At 41.6% G+C, this 20,589-nt stretch overlaps 1 protein-coding gene across 9 annotated transcripts in view; it reads right to left on the reverse strand.

The window, feature by feature from the left end:
- Positions 1 to 20,589, reverse strand: part of FGGY (FGGY carbohydrate kinase domain containing) — a 504,128-nt gene that overhangs the window by 106,572 nt on the left and 376,967 nt on the right. For all 9 annotated transcript variants that reach the window (XM_027537095.1, XM_027537097.1, XM_027537099.1 and 6 more), the window contains one exon: positions 17,963 to 18,110. In XM_027537095.1, coding sequence (XP_027392896.1) covers positions 17,963 to 18,110 — 148 coding nt within the window. The remainder of the gene's footprint in view (positions 1 to 17,962; positions 18,111 to 20,589) is intronic.

Consider the following 20,589-nt stretch of genomic DNA (forward strand, 5'->3'; position numbering starts at 1 on the left):
GGAGCCTGGTGGGCTGCCGTCTATGGGGTTGCACAGAGTCGGACATGACTAAAGCGACTTAGAAGCAGCAGCAGCAGCAACAGTATTTACATTTCTGAGTTCAATGAAGTGGTGACATGCAGCCTGCACTAAAACGGGGGAGCCTAGTGGTCTACCCAGGTCTCTGTCCTTCAATCGCTCCAGCCCCATTTATCATTTTCTCCAGATTCCACCTCCGGCCAGGATTAAGGCGTCAGCCTTGGCCTGTTACAGGGCACAGATATCCCTCCACTACTCAAACCAGAAACCTGGGAGCACTTTCCCCTGACTTCCCTCTCCCTTCTTGTGTTTAATCAGTCTCCAAGTCTTGTACATTTGAGCTCCCAAATTTATTTTGAATCCATCCCCTCTCTTCATCTTGTCAGTCACTTCCTTAATCCAGGTCCTTCCGCACATTCTTCCTGATTGCTGAAATAGCTCCTGATCAAATCTCCTTGTTTCCAATGGGGCTTGCTCCTCTCTACAAGGGAGCTAGTGCTTATTCTCAAAAGTAAACTGATCATGTGAAAAATTCTGCCCCCATTGCCTTCAGTCTGAAGCAGAAACACCTTCCCTGTCTTCTGTGAGTGATTCTGCCCATGGTCAATCCCGCTCTCTTCCCCAGTGTCTCATCTTTTCTATTCTCACTTAACATCCTGTGTTCCGGCTGTTTTTTTTTTTGGGGGGGGGGGGTGGGTTGCTGATAGCTGAGTGGGTAAAGAATTCGCCTGGAATGCAGGAGATATAGGAGGTGTGGGTTCGATCCCTGGATCAGGAAGATTCCCTGAAGTAGGAAATGACAACCCACTACAGTATCCCTGCCTGGAGAATCCCACGGACAACAGAAGCCTGTCAGGCTGCATTCGGTGGGGTTGCAAAAAGCGAGACACGACTGAGCACACGGCACATGCACATGCTTATTTATTTATTTATATTTTAACTTTTTGGCTGCATAGCCTGTGGGATCTAATTCCCTGACCAGGGATCTAACTCACGTCCCCTGCAGTGGAAGCACAGGGTCTTAACCACTGGACCACCAGGGAAGTCACCCAGCTGTTCTGATTACTCATCTAAGTCTGCTAAAGTGGGTATTCCTGAATTCAGTAGAGCTACCTGCTGATAGAGGGCAGATTATGAAGCCACTCAATGATAGTAGTGGTGTTGATATGAACACAAAGGAGCATGGGAGGTTTGAAGGAGAAACCAGAAAGGAGCTCTTGGGGTACATATTCTCCAGCCAAGAACTCGGAAGGAACATCTCTCAGAAAGTTCTCCAGAGGCCTAAATATGCAGTAAGAATGTTGGAACTAGGAGAACATGAACCACACTGATAACATAGAGGTTTATGACACAGAGGAGAAAGCAGTTTGCTTAAGAGAATCCAGAGGTTCATGGAAGCCAGAACCCAGGTGTTCTGACAGACTCTGTGTTACTCACCACAGTACCTCCCATGCCTGCCATTGACCTGGTACACAGCAGCACTAAGCTAACACTTGGTGAATGTGTGGTGCTTCAGTGCTCCTTTTTCTTTATGAATGCCATTCTCTCTTCTAACATCCTATCCCTCTCTGTCATATACAATTATAAAAGTGAAAAAAAAAGCAAAAATGTTAGTTGTTCCTGTCATGTCTGACTCTTTAGGACACCACGGACTATAGCCCACCAGGCTCCTCTGACCATGGAATTCTCCAGGCGAGAACACTGGAGTGGGTAGCCATTCCCTTCTCCAGGAGGTCTTCCCAATAGAGGGATCAAACCTGGGTCTCTTGCACTGCAGGAAGATTCTTTCCTGTCTGAGCCACCAGTAAAGACAGTATCTATTCCCTCAGCCCCTCATAAATTCACAGAGGTGGAGTGGGTATATTTTCTCCACACCCCAAGAAAGAAAAACACTGGACCATCACTTAATAGTTGCTTACCCCATGCTCTTCCCCCTCCCCGAACCTCCACACTTTCTCTTCCTCATCAGAGAAGTGATTTCTATGAGACTGCAGTAAAAGAAAGTAAGTTAAAGTATTAAGTTGCTCAGTCATGTCTGGCTCTTTGAAACCCCATGAACTGTAGCTTGCCAGTCTCCTTTGGAATTCTCCAGGCAAGAATACTGGATTGGGTAACCATTCCCTCCTCCAGGGGATCTTCCTGACTCAGGAATCAAACCCAGTCTGCAGGAAGATTCTGCCAGCAGAACCCTCATTGCAGGCAGACTCCTTACTGTCTGAGACACCTGGGCAGCCCCAAGAATACTGGTGTGGATAGCCATTCTCTTCTCCAGGGGATCTTTCCAACCCGGGAATCAAACCAGGGTCTCCTGCACTGCAGGCAGATTCTTTACCATCTGAACCACCTGGGTTGCTATTTCCTACTCCAGGGGAATCTTCCTGACCCAGAGATTAAACTCGTGTCTCCTGCATTGGAGGCAGATTCTTAATCACTGCACCACCTGGGAAGCAGAAGAAGTGACCCTGTAGGTTATATGGGGCTGTTGTGTGATTTAGAAAACGGTGCTCCTGCTAGGTGGACTAAATGCAAGACATTCCATCGAGAAGAGTGAATTATAAAAAGGAGCAGAGTGGACAGGATTTCAGCCCTGCCCTAAGGCCCCTCAGCCAAACACCCTCTGTGAACACCAGCCCCAGGGAGTGCAGTGGTGCTTGGTAAAGATCACAAGTCATAAGTGGTCTCTCTTTCTCTCTTCTTCACAACTGGCCTGACCTCAACAGGGTAGGAAAAGTTATTGGGCCACAGTTTAGAGCTCTCTTTCAGAGTCAGTCCAATAGGTAGTCTACCTTTAGCTTCCTCTCGCTGGCTATCAGTGAGGTGTGAATCAGACCATGGTCCTCCATGTGGTTGGGTACGAGTCTGTTTGGCAGATCAACATCCATCCACAGGAGGGTCCTGAATGCCACATGTGGATAAACTGTGATGGAGGGTTTTGACTTTTTATATAGACCATTTTCCTATTAATTTATTAGGGCTCTGTATAATAACATTGACAATGTAACTGGTTCTGATACTCTTCTCAATTAGTAAGAACCCATGAGAGAGGAGGACTAAAATACCACTAGATTGAGTTTTCTTAATCCCAGCAACTATTCAGGAGAATTTCCCCAATGTATTTATATTCAAACAAAAAGATACGATGAACCCTTCTCTAAATTCTGAGTGTTTTCAAAGCTCAGAAATCATAGGGAAGAAAAGAGAAGATAGTTTCTTTTCTTCAGAAACGGAGAATGAGATGATCAAGGTAAATGAGTACTAAATTTAACTCTTGAGCTGGTTTACTAGTAGCTATGGCAAAAAAAGAAACATGATGGATGGCACAGCCTTTCATTTATGACAAATAAAACATATCACTCTTCAAGAGAGACAAAATTATTCCTGGGGAGGAATTTATTACATGGACCATCATATGGAAGGCCTTCAGTATCAAAAGGGAGTAATAAGCAATAATGGTTCTCCCATGGCTATTTCCAACATTCCCTCACCACTAATACCAGAGACATGAGTTGAAATGTGACTCAGTGAAAGACACTTCTCTCTAAACTGTGAAATTACTATGGCCCAGGGTCCCTGCTTTCTTGACATCTCACCTTATTTGCCAATGGAGACAGTAGAAGAACAGATAATCATTTGATTCTCCCTCAAGTATCAGGCATCCCAGCCTCATCTTGACAAAAATCAAATGACAGTCAACCCAAGATGGAACTTTCTAAGGTGTGTCTGTCATGTGGACCACTCAGGAGGCTACAGAGGACCCTCATGGAGCTATCATGGCAAGAGGTGTCAGAGCCCTGGAGATGCCAGGATGTCCTGGGGGAGGCACAGCTTTGCAACCAGCCAGAAAGCTGGAACAGGCCAGAGGAGCTGATACTCTTGGCTGAAGGCTGAATGGCTCCATCAGTAAGAAGATATGAAAAGGAAGCATAACTGGAAGGAATCTGTTTATAGATGCACATGTGCCTGTTTCAAATGCTTGGGAGATAGTGAAATGAGTGGGGAAACCCCCATGGAAAGTTCCAATGGTAAGCATATTTTATTTATTTTGACTATTGTGAAATGAAGACTGTAACAGAAAACATTCATAATTAATATTTAGAGGCATATGGTGGCCAAAGAGACGTGAACTGCAATGGATAATTTCAACCTCCTAGGTACGATTATAAAACATTTATGTAAATACTATTGGGATTTATAAAGGTGAAAGAAAGACGATACACTTTGGAGTAAGATGTTCTCTCTGATTGACGGCAGGACAATTGTGAATTTTGTTGTCTGAGCCTCAGTTTTTTAAATTCTGTAAAATAAGAATAATAATACCTCAAGGTATTTAATAATTAAATGAGTTATCATTTGCAAAGCATCTAACCTTTTATGCAAGCTGTACCAAATCGACAAGAGCTAGACACTTATAGCGCTTAATAAATGTTCATACTCTTCCCTTTTCTCTTAATAAATGTTCACTTCTGTTCTTCTGAATTACATGAGCGGCTCAATCTCATTCACTAATTGGGATATAGAAACAAAAGATCTCCTGCAACATGCTGTGGGTACTCCCAGGGTATCAGCGATGGGGACTGAAGACCAGTAGTGGTATAGGGTGGGGAAGGCAGAGCAGAAAGAGTGCTGGGTGTCAGATCAGGATCATGTGAGATGTCCAGGAGTGTGGAGAAGCAGGGTGCCCCGATGAGCGGCCAGCAATAGGACAGTGGAAGACTCACTTTCAAGGACTTCTTGGAGAAGCCTTAGTCCTTATCAACCTACACACTTCCGTTCATTCTGTGAAAGGAAAGACACATGATCTTCACCCTAGACTTCAGCTGAAATCCTGTACCCCCCAGGCAGCTGTGTGAACTTGGGCTTCTCTCTTAACGCTTTCCTGAGGTCTGAGTTAAAGGCAGATTTCCTGTGATCCAACTTCTAGTTACTGAGCTTTTGGTGGGGGCCCAGCAATCTGCATTTTTAGCAAGGCCTGAATGCATGATAAATTGTAGGAACAACTGCCCTAAACCTTGGTTATGTCAATTATAGGTCCATAGGCCACAGAGTAGTTGAGATTATAAACAAAGGTCTATTAGTAATTTAGTTAGCTAAGTTTTTCCCTTCTTAGTTGTTCAAAAAATTAAGTGATTATGTATATTGGTAAGAAAAAAAAATGCTTAGAAATAGAGCTCAAGGGGTTTCTAAACATTATGAAAGACAAGAAAACGAGATTCTTTGTCATAAGATTTTCTAGGGTCATCAGAGTTTGATGGAGTATCCAAGGCTCAAGGGAATTGACTGAAAACTTTTCAGAACACAAAGGAATAAGAAACGCTCTGCTGTTCAGTCAGTAATGAAGGAGATGATGGGCATATAGCAAGGAAATAAGGAGGATCAGAGAAAGATGTCCGGTAAACCTCTGGAGAGAGGCCAGAGATTGGAGAACAGGTCTCAGATAGTCAGCAGCCTGGAAGAGAAAGGGAGATAAAATTTCCCCAAAATATTTATAGGTTATCAGTATCGGGGATGGAGACCAACACTTGGCATTGTCAAAAACTCATCCAGAAATGGGAAATGCATATAAATGTATTAACACAATGTGATAGGCCAAATTTAGGTTAACATCCCCTGACTATCCTGCTGCTGCTGCTAAGTCACTTCAGTCATGTCTGATCCTGTGTGACCCCAGATGGCAGCCCACCAGGCTCCCCCGTCCCTGGGATTCTCCAGGTAAGAGCACTGGAGTGGGTTGCCATTTCCTTCTCCAATGCATGAAAGTGAAAAGTGAAAATGAAGTTGCTCAGTCATGTCTGACTCTTAGTGACCCCATGGACTGCAGCCCACCAGGCTCCTCGGTCCATGAGACTTTTCCAGGAAAGAGTACTGGAGTGGGGTGCCATTGCCTTCTCCCCTGACTACCCTACCAAACACTAATTTGGGCACTGCTATAACGGGCTTTTGCAGATGGAACTGGTTACTAGCCAGTTGATCTTAAAATAGGGATATTACCCTGGATTATCCATTTGGGCCCAATGTAATCCTGTGAGCTATTAAAGACAGAAGAGGAAGACAGAAGAGTCAGTCAAGAGATACAGTAGAATAATGTAGGAGAGATGAGGTAGAAGTGGAAATTAGAGAGATTCAAAACATGGGAAGGACTTGATCTGCCATTGCTGGCTCTGAAGATGGAGAAAGAGGATGATGAGCCAAGGCATTCATGTGGCCTCTCAAACCTGAGGATCCCTAGCTAACAGCTATGTTGGAAACAGGCACCTCTGTCTTACAACTGCACAGAGCTGAGTTTGGCCAACAACTTGAAGGATTTGATAGCAGATTATTCCCAGAACCTCCCTTAGTTCTGGTCTTGTGAAAACAGGAGCAGAGAAACCAGTTGGGCCAGCCTGGGCTTCTGACCTACATAACTGTGAGATAATAAATTTAAGCCTTGAACTTCCCTTGTGGACCAGTGGTTAAGAATCTGCCTGCCAACGCAGGAGACAAGGGTTTGATACGTTGTCTGGAAAGATTCCACATACCATGGAGCAACTAAGCCTGTGCACCTCAACCACTGAGGCCTGAGCAACAAGAGAAGCCACCACCATGAGAAGCCTGAACACAGCAAAGGGGAGCCCCACTCGCCACAACTAGAGAAAGTGCGTGCGTAGCAACGAAGACCCAGCAGAGCCAACGTTAGATAAATCATTTACAAATAAATATAAAAAATACATTTAAGCCACTAGGCTTGTGGTAATTTATTCCAGAAGCAATGGACAACTAATACACATATGACAATGGGAGAACGGACTGACATTCTCCTTCACATCCTATTTTGTTGGTGAACTCTATACCAAGAACACTAGTCCATTTGCTGTTTCCCAGATGTACCAGGTGGAGTAGGAAGTGGCAACCCACTCCTGTATTCTTGCATGGAGAATTCCATGGACAGAGGAGCCTGGCAGGCTACGGTTCATAGGACCTCAAAGAGTTGGACATGACTGAAGCGACCTAGCACAGCACAGCACAGATGTACCAGGTACTTCACACCTTCATCTGCCTTGCTTCTGATGTGCTAAACCTAAGTCTAAAAAATCTAAATCTAAAATAATCATATATTTTAATATGCACTTAACAAGGCTGTTTTGGTCAACAGTCCTGGTTCACATTTGCTGTCATATAACCCTGTCTTGGATTTACACACAACTTGGATCCCATCCTGGGTCCTCTGGCCTTAATTATTTCCCATTATTCATCTCTTAGGTCTTCCTGGCAGATTTCCACCTGATTTACTCCTCAATCTTTTATCATGATACACTATCTTGAGAAAGGATCCTGTTCACAATCCACACTGCCCCCTAGCCCCAGTTTTGTCATTTGGTGCATACAGGGAAGATAAAAAGCACTAAGAAAAGACTGATTCTATACTGCAATTAAAAAAAAAAATCACTAAACTAAGGGAGAAATATTTCAGACAGATTGAAAACAGAACAAAAGGAATGCCAAAAATACAAAGATTTAATTTTTCATTTGAGAATGTCAGTGACCTCGGTTTGAACTGACTGGGTTCTACTACTACTTCTGGTCTTTTCTTCCCTGAGTGAATTACTTAGACTCTCTGACCCTCAATTTCTCCACTGTTTTCAATGCGGTAATAATACTGTCTTGCAGGGTTATAAAGAAAGCTGGTGATGATGCTTGGAAGGCATCTATCATGGTGCTTGGTAGGTCATGATTCCTGAAAAAAAAAGCACCTATTACAAATCATCATACTAGCTGCTAAATTAGTTGCTTTAATAAAAAAAATACATTATCTGAAAACCAGTTAAATGATACTGAAGATATTAAACTTCATTATAAGAGTCAATTTTTTCATAGGCAAAAACAATATGTGAAAGAATGGTACATAAAACAATATTAAATCAGAACCAAAAAAATCAATAAACTCATGTCAAAGAGTCCACGTGTTTCCAAGGCTTACAAATATATCATTCAAACGCTGCTTAATTGGTCCATGAGCTTCCAACTCGATCATCTATCTCCCAATCAGGCGAAGCCACAGGGATACAGCCTCTGGTTTCTCTACACACACTCACCAGAATTGCTGACTTCCCCACATCTGACTCTGTTCAGCCATGTCCGTCTCTAGCTGGGAGTCAGTCCTCTGGGAACTGGCTAAGATCTCATAGTGCTTCTTTCCTGACTCCCTCCTAGTTTTCCACACGCACGTTGCACTGTGCTTGTTTTGAAGAGCCCTTGGAACAGCGCTCAACCTCTCCAGCAGTTTGAGCAGCATATGGCCTTATGTTAGAAATCACAGCTCTTCAAAGAACCAGAAAATAACTTTCCGTTCTGGGTAGTGTTGTACTTGCAAAATGAAGCAGGGAAAACACGTTTCAGCCAATTGGTGAATGTGGTGTGTTCTCACCTCCCGGTATGTCTCTGAGGTAATTTACTTCTCTGAGTGGGCGTTTCAGGAAAGGAATTTTTTTAAAACCCACCATAACAAAGAGGGCATATTGATTTGAGAATAAACACTGGTTGTGTACACAAGGAGGCAAGGACTCTTTTACAACTAAGGCACAGCAAAGGGGAGTTTCCTATCATATTGATGATGAAACTGAGGGCTGATAATTTAAATACTCAAGTGTGAAGTGTTCTCAGTCACTCAGTTGTGTCCGAATCTTTGTGACCCCATGGACTGTGGCCCACCAGGCTCCTCAGCCCAGGGGATTTTCCAGGCAAGAATACTGGAGTGGGTAGCCATTCCAGGATCCCCTGGGAAGACCTCAGGGATGGAACCCACGTCTCTTACGTCTGTGGCATTGGCAAGTGGATTCTTTAGCACTAGTGCAACCTGGGAAAGAGAAGGCGAATCTCTAACCTTGTACGAAACATGGTTCCTGTGATGGACCAAGTGATTATTTAGTTTCTCTAGCTGATTGTTTGTGGCTGGAGGCCTTGGTGGCTGGTAGGTACCATCTGTTCTGAGCCTAAAGTGGATGGCTTGTGACCAGCTGCCTGGGATTCAAAGGCCATCTTGTAAACATGCAAGTAAGGGCCACTAAGCAGGACCTACAGTTCAAAAGTAGCTGCCGTTGCTGTCTGTCTGCTGTGTGACAGTCTCTCCATTTGATTCTGACAATGACCCTGCAAGGAAGCCTCTGCTGCCCCTGCTTACTGACAGGCAGACAGACCTCACAGAGCTAACCTCAGAGGTCACACACAGCTGGCACATTTTCAAGCTACGTCTGACTTCAAATCCTGGGCTCACTTTATTGTTTCACTTGAGTAAAAGCTATCCAACCAATTTTCACTTGACTAAAAGCTATCCAACCAATCATTCAAAATAAAAATCACACATACGTCTACTATCTAAGACACACAACCATTACTGGTGGTATTTAGCTTCATCTCTATGACCACATGACCACATCATACCTCTTTAAAAAGTATTGTTTTTGTTTTTAAAGAACCTAGAATCATTGGTGTTAAACGTTTTGATGTTGACTGCTGTTACCCAGCCTCCTTTCAAACATCAGATGCATGACCCTTACCTCTCCATGCCTCATTTATCAAGTGGCAAGGAGAAATATTTACATAGGTGGCTACTCGGTTCAAGCATACTATTAAGTTGCCCACCCTCTAACCATCGCTCTTTTGAATCCAGTGCCACAGGTCAATCCTGCATCACTGAAGGAGAAATGAAACAGCTAGTAACATGGCAGGAAGCCAACTCTTACCAGAATAAAAGAAAGTGATTCCTATCAAGCTTCATGGAAGGATTCCTGAGTTTTACCCTGTTCTATTTAAGAGGGTAGGCACCTAAAGTGGAAGGGTTTAGAGTCAGGTCAAACCAGGAGTGGTGATTACTTCTGAAATCTGAGTCAGTGAGGGTGGAAAGAAAAACAGGACTATTATTGAGGAAAGATAGGGTTAGAGCTTAAATCCAAGAATCAGGGTAAGGGGAAAAATGGGAGAACAAGCAAGAAGGCTAGTGGTCAGATAGGAGGTGACATTGACTGAGTGAAATAGATTTCAGTGTGAAATCATGCATGATAGAGCTCTGGGGACTCCTTTTTATAGTCAGTGCATCCCATGAAGTCCAGAGGTATGAGTTAAGGAAGTCTCGGGATAGGTTACCCACTCCAGCATTCTCAGGCTTCCCTGATAGGCTTCCCTTAGGCTCAGAAAATAAAGAATCCTCCTGCAATGCAGGAGACCTGGGTTGGGAAGATCCCCTGGAGGAGGGCATGGCAACCGACTCTAGTATTCTTGCCTGGAGAAGCCCCATGGACAGAGGAACCTGGTAGACCAGTGTCCATGGGGTCGCAAAGAGTTGGACATGCTGCTGTTGCTGCTAAGTCACTTCAGTCATGTCCGACTCTGTGCGACCCCATAGACGGCAGCCCACCAGGCTCCCCCGTCCCTGGGATTCTCCAGGCAAGAACACTGGAGGGGGTTGCCATTTCCTTCTCCAATACATGACTGAGCGACTAGGCATAGCACACAGCACATGGGTGTGCATCCTAAAAGCTGGGATTCCTGTTTTCATCTAAGCTCTGCTGCTTCTTGGTGTTGTGACCTTGGCAGGTCACGGTTCCTTCCTCCCTTGGCAAGTGAAGGCTGCAATAATTGCTTAACCAGAAGGCAATTATTCAGTGCCCATCTTTGATCTAAGCACTGTTGAAATTAGAAACAAAATAAGCCATACAATCCTTACAATAAGCCTTACAATCAAAAATTTTTTCTAATACATTTAAAGCACATGTTGCTTTGTGACAGCTCTGATCTTATTTTTTTAGTACAAATTATGAATTTTGCATTCAAATCTTCAATGTAGGTTTTAATCTTGCTACTATATTTTCAGTTGTCTTTATTATTTCCTTTGTTTTCTCATTCCATTGGCTCTCTATCTGAACTCACTTTTTTCTAATAAGTTTCTGCCCTCTTTCACAGAGATGTGCTTTGAAAAAAAATCCTATTGAATATGCCGAGAAGTTTTAAAATATTCTCTTTGGTTTCAGTAGTAAGTAATTTTTAAGAGGCCTTTCCCTTAAGCATTCAAAATGGTATTTCTTTTACTTTATATGCAACATGTTTTTCCTAAGGGACTCACTTTATTACTATTTTTTTAATTCACTTTTACTAGGGCACTATACATATTCAGTATTTCCCAGCACACTATACACATGATTTACTCTCAGCCTCACTCACTGTAACTTGGGTTTGCCTCTTCAGATCTTTAGCTAGTTGCCAATTCCCAGAGTCTAGCAGTTTTTATTTTGTGTAGCTTTGTTGGCCTGAGGGGGATGACCACTGCCTGGCTTTCTGACCCTAGAGCAGATGACAGACATGTAAAGCTACCCGCCTCTGTCAAATTCACAGAGTTTCTCTATCTCTGCCCCACTAAGAGAGTTCGATTCAGGGTCCTCAGACTGCAGCCCATCAGCATACATCCTAAATCAGCCTTCCAGCCCAGCTGGCTACTTGGGTTGGCAGTTTTCTAATGGACTGAACTGAAAGGGAAGATAAGGTCTGGGTTGTGGAAGAGTTCTGGGAAACTAAGTGCACTGGCTGCTTCCAAAAAGCAAAGCAAAACAAAACAAAAAACCTTAACCATCAGCATTAGAGTAGAGGGATGACTGCTCTGTTTTTAGGCTTAAAGGGACCTTGCATTTTTAAGCTAGGGACCAGGAAGTGGAGAGGTCCCAACTTTTGCAAGGCTGATGGTTTATTTTGTTCATATGTCAGACATTATATTTCTCAAACAAGTTATTAAATACATTTAATCTTTTTGATTCTGTAAAACCTTCCCAGATTCTCCCTAAGAGTGTCAATTCTAGTTTTTCTAGTTGAATGTCATCTCAATTGTTTAAGTCAGCACAAGTTTATGCTTTTTTCTTGCACCTTCATAGATATTTTCAAATGAAGCAGAGAAAGGCTGCATCAGGGTTTGTTGCCCAAATGCCACCTAAAAGATTCAAACTCAGGCATTTACTGAGTACCTCCTTTGGCTTGTGGGACTTCCCTGGTAGCTTAGATGGTAAAGCATCTGCCTACAATGTGGGAGACCTGGGTTCAATCCCTGGGTTGAGACGATCTCCTGGAGAAGGAAATGGTAACCCACTCCAGTATTCTTGCCTGGAAAATGCCATGGATGGAGGAACCTGGTAGGCTACAGTCCATGGAGTTGCAAAGAGTTGGACACAACTGAGCGACTTCACTTTCACTTTTCCTTTGGCTTGTACAGATGTCTGTATTACAGTATGTACATATACACAAATACACACACACTCACACATGTACAATATTATTCCCCCAATTATCATGTGAACTTGGAACAGGTACAGTTTCTTTTTAAGTCTGTTTCCCCTCAGTTTAGCCTAGGCCTGCACATAGTAGGTGATCAATAAAGGGTAACAGAAAAGAGCCAACCATGGAGAGAGAAAAGAATTGGGACAGTGTGCTATTGGTAAAGCAGAAGAACAGGGAGTGGCCACTGGTTCTTTGAGAGATTTTTTATTACCTAGATAGAATGCTAAGTGCAGTCTATCACTGGTTAGACAGTGACATATGGACCCCAAAATTGTAAACATTCACCCACCATGCTCTCCCCCCCTCTAGAACACTGCACTGTTATGAACACTGTTCGTAAACCCTGTTTTCTATTTCACTCAGTCAATGTCACTTCCTATCTGAAGCTTTTCTTGACTGCTGAGACCATGGTGGGCCATCATTTTCTATATGTCTATAGAGCCTTGGACAGTGAGTGGCATCTGGAGCTTGAACTTGCATCCCCATTGCCTGTTTATATAAATCATATATTGTTCATGCCCTACTGGGATTTTCTTAGTAGGGCTTGGCACAAAGTAGGCATCAAATAAATTTTTTCCGAATGAGTGTTGCAGAAAGTAGTCACTGTAGGTTCTGGCAAAAGGATAAAATGACAAATAGATTCAGGGTGATTATTTGGATGTTATCCAAAACTGCACTGAGGGAAAGAGATTTGAACATAGATACAAAAATCCTCAAGAAAATACTAGCAAACTGGATCCAACAACACATCAAAAGGACCACACATCATGATCACGTAAGGTTTATCCCCAGGATGCAAGGATTTTTCAATATACACAAATTAATCTAATTCTTTGAAAACTGATACAAATGTGATACAAACTGAAGAATAAAAACCATATGATCATCTCAATAGTTGCATAAAAAGTTTTCAACAAAATTCAACACCTATTTATGATTAAAAACTCTCCAGAAACTGGGCATAAAAGAAAACTATCTCAACATAATAAAGGCCATATATGACAAACCCACAGCTAACATCATACTCAATGGTGAAAAACTAAAAGCATTTCCTCTAAGATTAGGAACAAGACAAGGATGTCTACTCTCGCCACTTTTACTCAACATAATTTTAGATGTCCTAGCCATGGCAATCAGAGAAGAAAAAAGAAATAAAAGGAATCCAAACTGGAAAAGCAGAAGTAAAACTGTTTGCAGATACATGACACTGTACATAGAAAATCCTAAAGATGCTATCAGAAAACTACTAGAGCTCATCAATGAATTCAATAAAATTGAAGGAAACAAAAGAATATGCAAAAACCTGTTGCATTTCTATACACTAACAATGAAAGATCAGAAAGAAAAATTAAGGAAACAATCCCATTTACCACCACATCAAAAAGAATAAAATACCTAGGAATAAACCTACCTAAGGAGGCAAAAGACCTGTACTCTGAAAGCTATAAGACACTGATGAAAAAAAACTGAAGATGACACAAACAGATGAAAAGATATACTATGTTCTTGAATTGGAAGAATTAATATTGTCAAAATAACTATACTACCCAAAGCAATCTACAGAATCAATGCAATCCCTATCAAATTGGCAATTTTCAAAGAACTAGATAAACAAAATTTTTAAATGTGTATGGAAACACAGAAGACTCTGAATAGCCAAAAGAATCTTGAAGTAGAATAGAGCTGGAAGAATCATGCATCCTGACCTCAGACTATATTACAAAGTTACAGTAATCAAAACAGTACAGTACTGGCCCAGCAGAAATATAGATCAATGGAGCAGGATGGAAAGCTCAGAAATAAACCCACACATCTGTGTTCAATTATTCTATGACAAAAGAGGAAAGAATATACAAGGGAGAGAAGACAGTCCCTTCAATAATCGGTGCTGGGGAAACTGGATAGCTATATGTAAAAGAATAAATTAGAACATTCTCCAATACCATACAAAAAGAAGCTTGAAATGGATTAAAGACTTAAATATAAGACCAGATAGTATAAAACGCTTGGAAGAAAACAGACAGAGCACTCTTTGACATAAATAACAGCAATATCGTTCTGGATCCATCTCTTAGGATTAATGAAAACGAAAACAAAAATAAACAAATGGGGCCTAATTATACTTAGAAGCTTTTTCACAGAAAAGGAAACCATAAACAAAACAAAAAGACAGCCCACAGAATTGGAGAAAATATTTGCAAATGAGGTAACTGACAAGCAATTAACCTCCAAAACACACAAGCAGTTCATGCATCTCAATCTAAAAAACCAGACAACCTAATCAAAAATGGGCAAAACATCTAAATAGATATTTCCCTAAAAAGACATACAGATGACCAGAAAGCACATGAAAAGATACTCAACACTACTAATTATTTGTTGCTGTTGTTCAGTTGCTAAGTCATGTCTGATTCTTTGTGATTATTAGAGAAATGCAAATCAAAATGCAATGGGTCATCACCTCATCAGTCAGAATGGCCATAATCAAAAACTCTACAAACAAAAATGCTAGAGAGGCTGTGGAGAAAAGGGAACCCTACTACATTGTTGGTGGAAATGTAAGTTGGTACCGCCACTATGGCGAACAGTATGGAGGTTTCTTAAGAAAACTAAAAACAGAACTACCACATGATACTTCAGTCTCACTCCTGGGCAAATATTTGGAGGAAACCATAATTTTAAAGATACAGGCACCCCAACATTCATCGCAGCACTATTTACAATAGCCAAGACATGGAAGCAACCGAAATGTTCATTGACAGATGCTGAATGGACAAAGAAGATGTGGTACATATATAAAATGGAATATTACTCAGCCATCCAAAAGAATGAAATAATGCCATTTGCAGCAACACGGATGGACACTTTTTATATCACTAAAAAAAGTGACATAAGTTGGACAGAGTAAGACAAATATCAATGACATTACTTATAGGTGGAATCTAAAAAAATAATACAAATGAATTTATTTGTATAACAGGAACAGACTCACAGGCTTCAAAAACAAAACTTATGGTTGGAAAGGTGTTGGGGAGGGATGAATTAGGCGTTTGGGATTAACATATATACACTACTATGTATAAAATAGTCAACAAGGACCTACTGTATAGCACAGAGAACTCTACTTAATGTTCTGTAGTAACCTATATGGAAAAAGAATCTGAAAAAAATAGATATATGTATATGTATAACTGAATCACTTTGTACACCTGAAACCAACACAGCATTTTAAATCAGCTATACTCCAATATTAAATAAAAATTTTTTTAAAAAATGAGATTTGGGGAAAAATTTCTAGCCTAGGATTTCCTTTCTTGTATCTTATTTAGGTCATCTTCTCCTTCCAGTTTGTGAGATAAATTCATAGCATGATAGCTATTCAAAGGTAAAGCCAACCCAGGGGCAATTGTGAAGGGAAATCCCTGCTAAGAAACATCAGGTGATGTATAAAGTATGTTTATAAAACAATAAAACTTCTAAAAAAGTAAATACAGGGACTTCCCTCACAGTCCAGTCATTGAGACTGTGCTTCCACCGTAGGGGGTGCAGGTTCAATCCCAGGTCAGGAACTGATACCCCACATGCTGTACGGCATGGCCAAAACATTAAATACATCAACAAACAAACCTGTATTCATATACTGCTTCAATAGAAAGAGAGATTCTATTTTTAAAAATATAGCAGGATTTTTTAATACAGTTGGGCATATGTCCCCACGCAAGACATCTCCTTTGGTGAGTACATACCTATTTGTACTTAATCTAATAAGACAGACGCTCTTTGAAGCAGTCATTGGCTTGTTTGGAATCCCATTCTGTGTTTGAGCTAACTTTATTGGAATCCTGATGATGGCAATTCTTAAGTCTCTGGATGTCAGGGTTGGTTTTAAGAAATGGACAAAGCCCTTGGGAAGCCATGGCACTTGCCATGCTGGGTGGTGAAGCTGGTACAGCAGGTTTCGCAAGGTAAGGACCCTAAGGGAAGGCCTCTGGATCCAAGCCCTGGACTTCAGAGCCATTTTATGATACAACCCTGCTTTTCTGGGGGAGGCGGGGGCGGGGGGCGGTCATTTTATGAACCAGTCATCCTTCTCAACTTCTTTAACATTTTTTAAAAGTTTTAATTTTTATTTCTTTGTTTCCAGTTTTTCATTCATTCTATTTCTTTTTTCTTTTTCTTTTTGGTTGTGTCATGTGACATGTGGCATTTTAGTTTCCCAATCAGGGATTGAACCTGGGTCCCTTGCAGTGGAAGCATGGAGTCTTAACCACTGAACTGCTAGGGAAGACCCTTCTTTAACATTTTAAGTGTCTCCTATATTTTGCTTTAGATATTTGTCTCTAAGATATGGATTTTTATACTCATACAAAATGTGTTCTTCTCTTAAGTTCTGTTTGTACCCAGAAAGTCAGTCATCTGAAAGTATGACTTTCTAGCTGTAGCCTAGGGCACATGGGCCTCTCTGGACATTCCTCTTCTGTTTCCATGGGCCAAATAGGAGGCCAAGTTCATTATTTTTCACACGGGCCTGCTTCACGGACTCCAGACAGACACTGCTTTTGCTATGTCCAATTTTCTTTTCTATCATGACTCCCTTTTATACACAGAAGTTGATTGTGTCAAATAGGTAATGAAAGTAAAGACTGGGTCTTTCTGTTGGCTACACAAAAATATTCAAAATAATCCTAATAGAATTAACCACAAAACCAAAGCTCGTTAAGTCTTTGAAGTTCCTCAAGCCAGCAGGCCTGCTCCGCTGTCACATAGTGAGTGCATAAAGCTTGCACTGCCCAGGGCTTCCACTCTAAAGCCCTGCCTTAATGCACCTCATACTTTGCTTCTCAATGGGACATTTGGATTCTGAATTTATCTTTTCCTGTTTGTGGTCTCTCCTGGCCTCTTGGACCTGAAGTTTGTCTCTTTTTCCCTGGTTTTCACATGCTTCATCCATCCTCAAATACGATTCTTAGTGCTAAGCTACTCTTAGCCACCCAATCTTGCTTGACCATTGGGATGTTATCCCTTAGTTTAGGTGGTTGTGAGCACTTCCACCAAGGTCATGTTGGCACCTCCAGCCCCAAATCTCTGAACCTAAAGTGAGTCTAAAGGTCACTAACAACTGAATTTACCCACTAACATAAGTTATTAACTTTATTTTACTTTTACCAATGTTTATCTGAAATTCTAATAATGTTAGCCTACACTCTGAACATCCCTGATTGAGAGCCTAGGCAGATGTGTGGCTGTTGCAAGCTAGACCATGGGTGGTAATATTTACCACTTGTTTACCCAGCAGCCTGGAGATGGAGATGGAAAACATGACTCCACAAACTGATGTAAATAGAAAAATTGCATAGGCAGGGGCTCACACTTCTAGTCGCTCCATGGGACAAAGAGGCAGCAGTAGCTATAAGCAAGAAATCCTGCTTTTAACACTCTCAAAGTTGGCTCAGAAACAATGAGAACTTTCAGCAGATTGTCCTGTGTAGTTGCAAGAACCTTCTCAACAGCAGTACATCTGCAAGAAGCCAGTGGGCTGCTGGCCGGCTTTGTTGGTATTTCCTCTTTTTTCCTTCTCCTCAACTTTGCTTCTTCCAACTCTGGAGCCCTCTGGCCCACCTTCACCTTCGTGCAAGAACTGACTGTTACTTACCATGCCCTTTAGTGTCAGATCTGCTAAGGGAGACCGGTTGCCATGGAAATCTGGCCAAACATGTAAATCAACAGTGAGGAAACCCACGGGCTGAGCCTTCTTAATCAGATCCAGGTGACTGTTCAAATATGCATATACACTCTGGCCTCTGGAAGAGAAGAGGATGTTGTTTTTAAAAGGCGGGGTAGGGTCAGGGAGCAAACTGCTCTGTAGAAAGAAACTGTTTGTACTCCCACATCAGATCCAGAAAGTAAGTGGGGTCCCAAAAGCTTCAGCAAAGAAACTACCCCCAACTTACAGAAATCAGCAAACCACACTCTCGGATCACATTGTGCTCTCACCAAGGACAGGAAGCCTGTCCTGGTGGAAGGTGGAAAGGTCTGGACTTGGAAGACCAGATCCAAGAATGGCTTTTCTCCATAGTAGGTATGTAACCACGAAAAAGTTATTCAAACTTTCTGAACCATTCTTTCTGCATCTGTAAAAAAAGCCATTATAATTTCTGCCAAACTGACCTCATAGGATTATTGTGAAGATCAAAGGAGACTATGTAGGTGAAGATACACGATTTTGCAAACTGTACAGTGCTGTACATATGTAAAGGATTTTAAAAAATCAGTATTACTAATTGTAATAATAATTTGACATATGGAGACAAATGTAAGTTCCCAGACTCAGGATGGGAGTTTGCTGAAAGCAGTGATAGGCTGGGCTGGATGCAGTTGGGATCAACAGCTGGGAGACTTGATTTCCAACCCAAACCTACCTAATGACAATGCATTAGTTCTTGTTCTTTTTAAGCCTTAGTTTCTTCATATGTAGAATGAAAGAGATGACCTTTCTCATTGTCTCAGTCTATTTACTTGAGAGAGAGCCAGAGAGGTTGGGCTTGGGAGAATGGGCTTAGGGCAGGCAGAACCAGGATCTGTATCCAAGACCATGCTGGATAGAGATCGTGGTTCTACCTGTTCTCACTGGGTGACACAAGCCAGTGACTTAACCTCTCTGAACTTCAGTTTCCCATACATGTAATGAGTGGGAAATTTCACCTTAGTGGGTGAAATCCCATTGCATGACACAAAGATTAAAGTTGGTTAGCCTTCCTCTCTTTAAAGGTGCTTGCTTCTCTTGAACTGACAATTCTAGAAGAAAGTGGACTAGTATCCCATGCCACCACTCACCGTTGCCCTTGGAAGCATAGCTTTAAAGCATAAAAACACAGCTTGAATAATGGTAAGTAAAAAAAGTATGAGAGATCAATGACCAAGAGATGTTGATACATAAGACACCTAACATATTTATTATTTATATTTAAAATGCTTTAGGAGTACAGCTAAGAGATTCCTAGTTTTAGTTTTGTGAAACTGAATGTCTTTCTGGATCCTATGAAATTCCTGAAAAATTTTTACACTAGGTATAAAGAAACAAACAGTGGTGTTTTTCAAACTCTTACAGTATATAAATTTTATGTAGAACTCCAAGATAGAAAATATAGAAAAAAAAAACTAATCTATGTAAGTACTTGCATGTGTATGTGAGAATGTGTGTGTGTGTGTTTGTAAGATGTGTGCTGGGTGGAGGTGCGGGCAGTCCTCCTTACCAGGCGCTCTCTTTGGTCCTTGACCTGACATCTCATTCCCATTTGGAAAAATCTTTCAACCTATATCAGAAAATGAAGATCTTTTGTGGAAAAGGCTTACTAACCACAGCAACATTAACTGCTGCTCCTTCTTCCTCTGGCCTTCAACCACAACCCAGTGAGCCAGGTACTGGTAACACCCCTTATAGAGGGAATGTGTAAGGAGTGAAGACATGTGACCAAGGTCAAACTTAAACCCTCTCTGTGATTCTGAAGCCATGTGCTTTCTGTATCTCTGGTCAGGAATGATTTGTCAAAGCCCCAAGTTTAAGCTCTGTTTTAGAATGATTCTATGATAGTGTTGGGCTTCCCTGGTGGCTCAGCAGTAAAGAACCTTCCTGCAATGTCAGAGATGCAGGAGACTCGGTCTCGACTCCTGGGTTGGGAAGATCCCTTGGAAAAGGGCATGGCAATCCACTTCACTATTCTTGTTTGGAGAATCCCATGGACAGAGGAGCCTGGAGGGCTACAATCTACAGGGTTGCAACAGTCTATACAATTGGACATGACTACAGCAACTGAGCACAGTGCATGCATGACAATGTCAGGCAAGGGTCCTCTGAGGTCTTCATAGATGACAAGGCCAGAATCACACATCTGGGAAGAATACGACTGTACCCTGCTTTTACATTTCCCAGCTTCTCTGCTCCTAGTCCAACAGAATCACCCGGTCAACAATGGCCATAAGAACATCCTTTCCACCTACAAGTCAAGAGTCTGCATTAATTCTAGCTTCAGAAAAACATCACTGTACTTAGGGTAAAGGGATTAAAAAAAAGAAAAAAAAGCACATGTCTATAAATCTTTTGTCTCTCAAGGAATCTCAGAGCAGGGCATTTGGTTTCAGACATCTGGGTCAATAAGAATCTATTGGCTTAATTACTATTGATTCGTCATTGTCTCATTTACTGTGGGTCTTTGCAAACAGTGAGATTCATTTAGCCTCTACATATATGGTCACTCATGCACTAATGAGATCCCTGGGGGA

This window comes from Bos indicus x Bos taurus, chromosome 3 (genome assembly GCF_003369695.1).
Source record: "Bos indicus x Bos taurus breed Angus x Brahman F1 hybrid chromosome 3, Bos_hybrid_MaternalHap_v2.0, whole genome shotgun sequence".
In the NCBI taxonomy this organism is placed as follows: domain Eukaryota; kingdom Metazoa; phylum Chordata; class Mammalia; order Artiodactyla; family Bovidae; genus Bos; species Bos indicus x Bos taurus.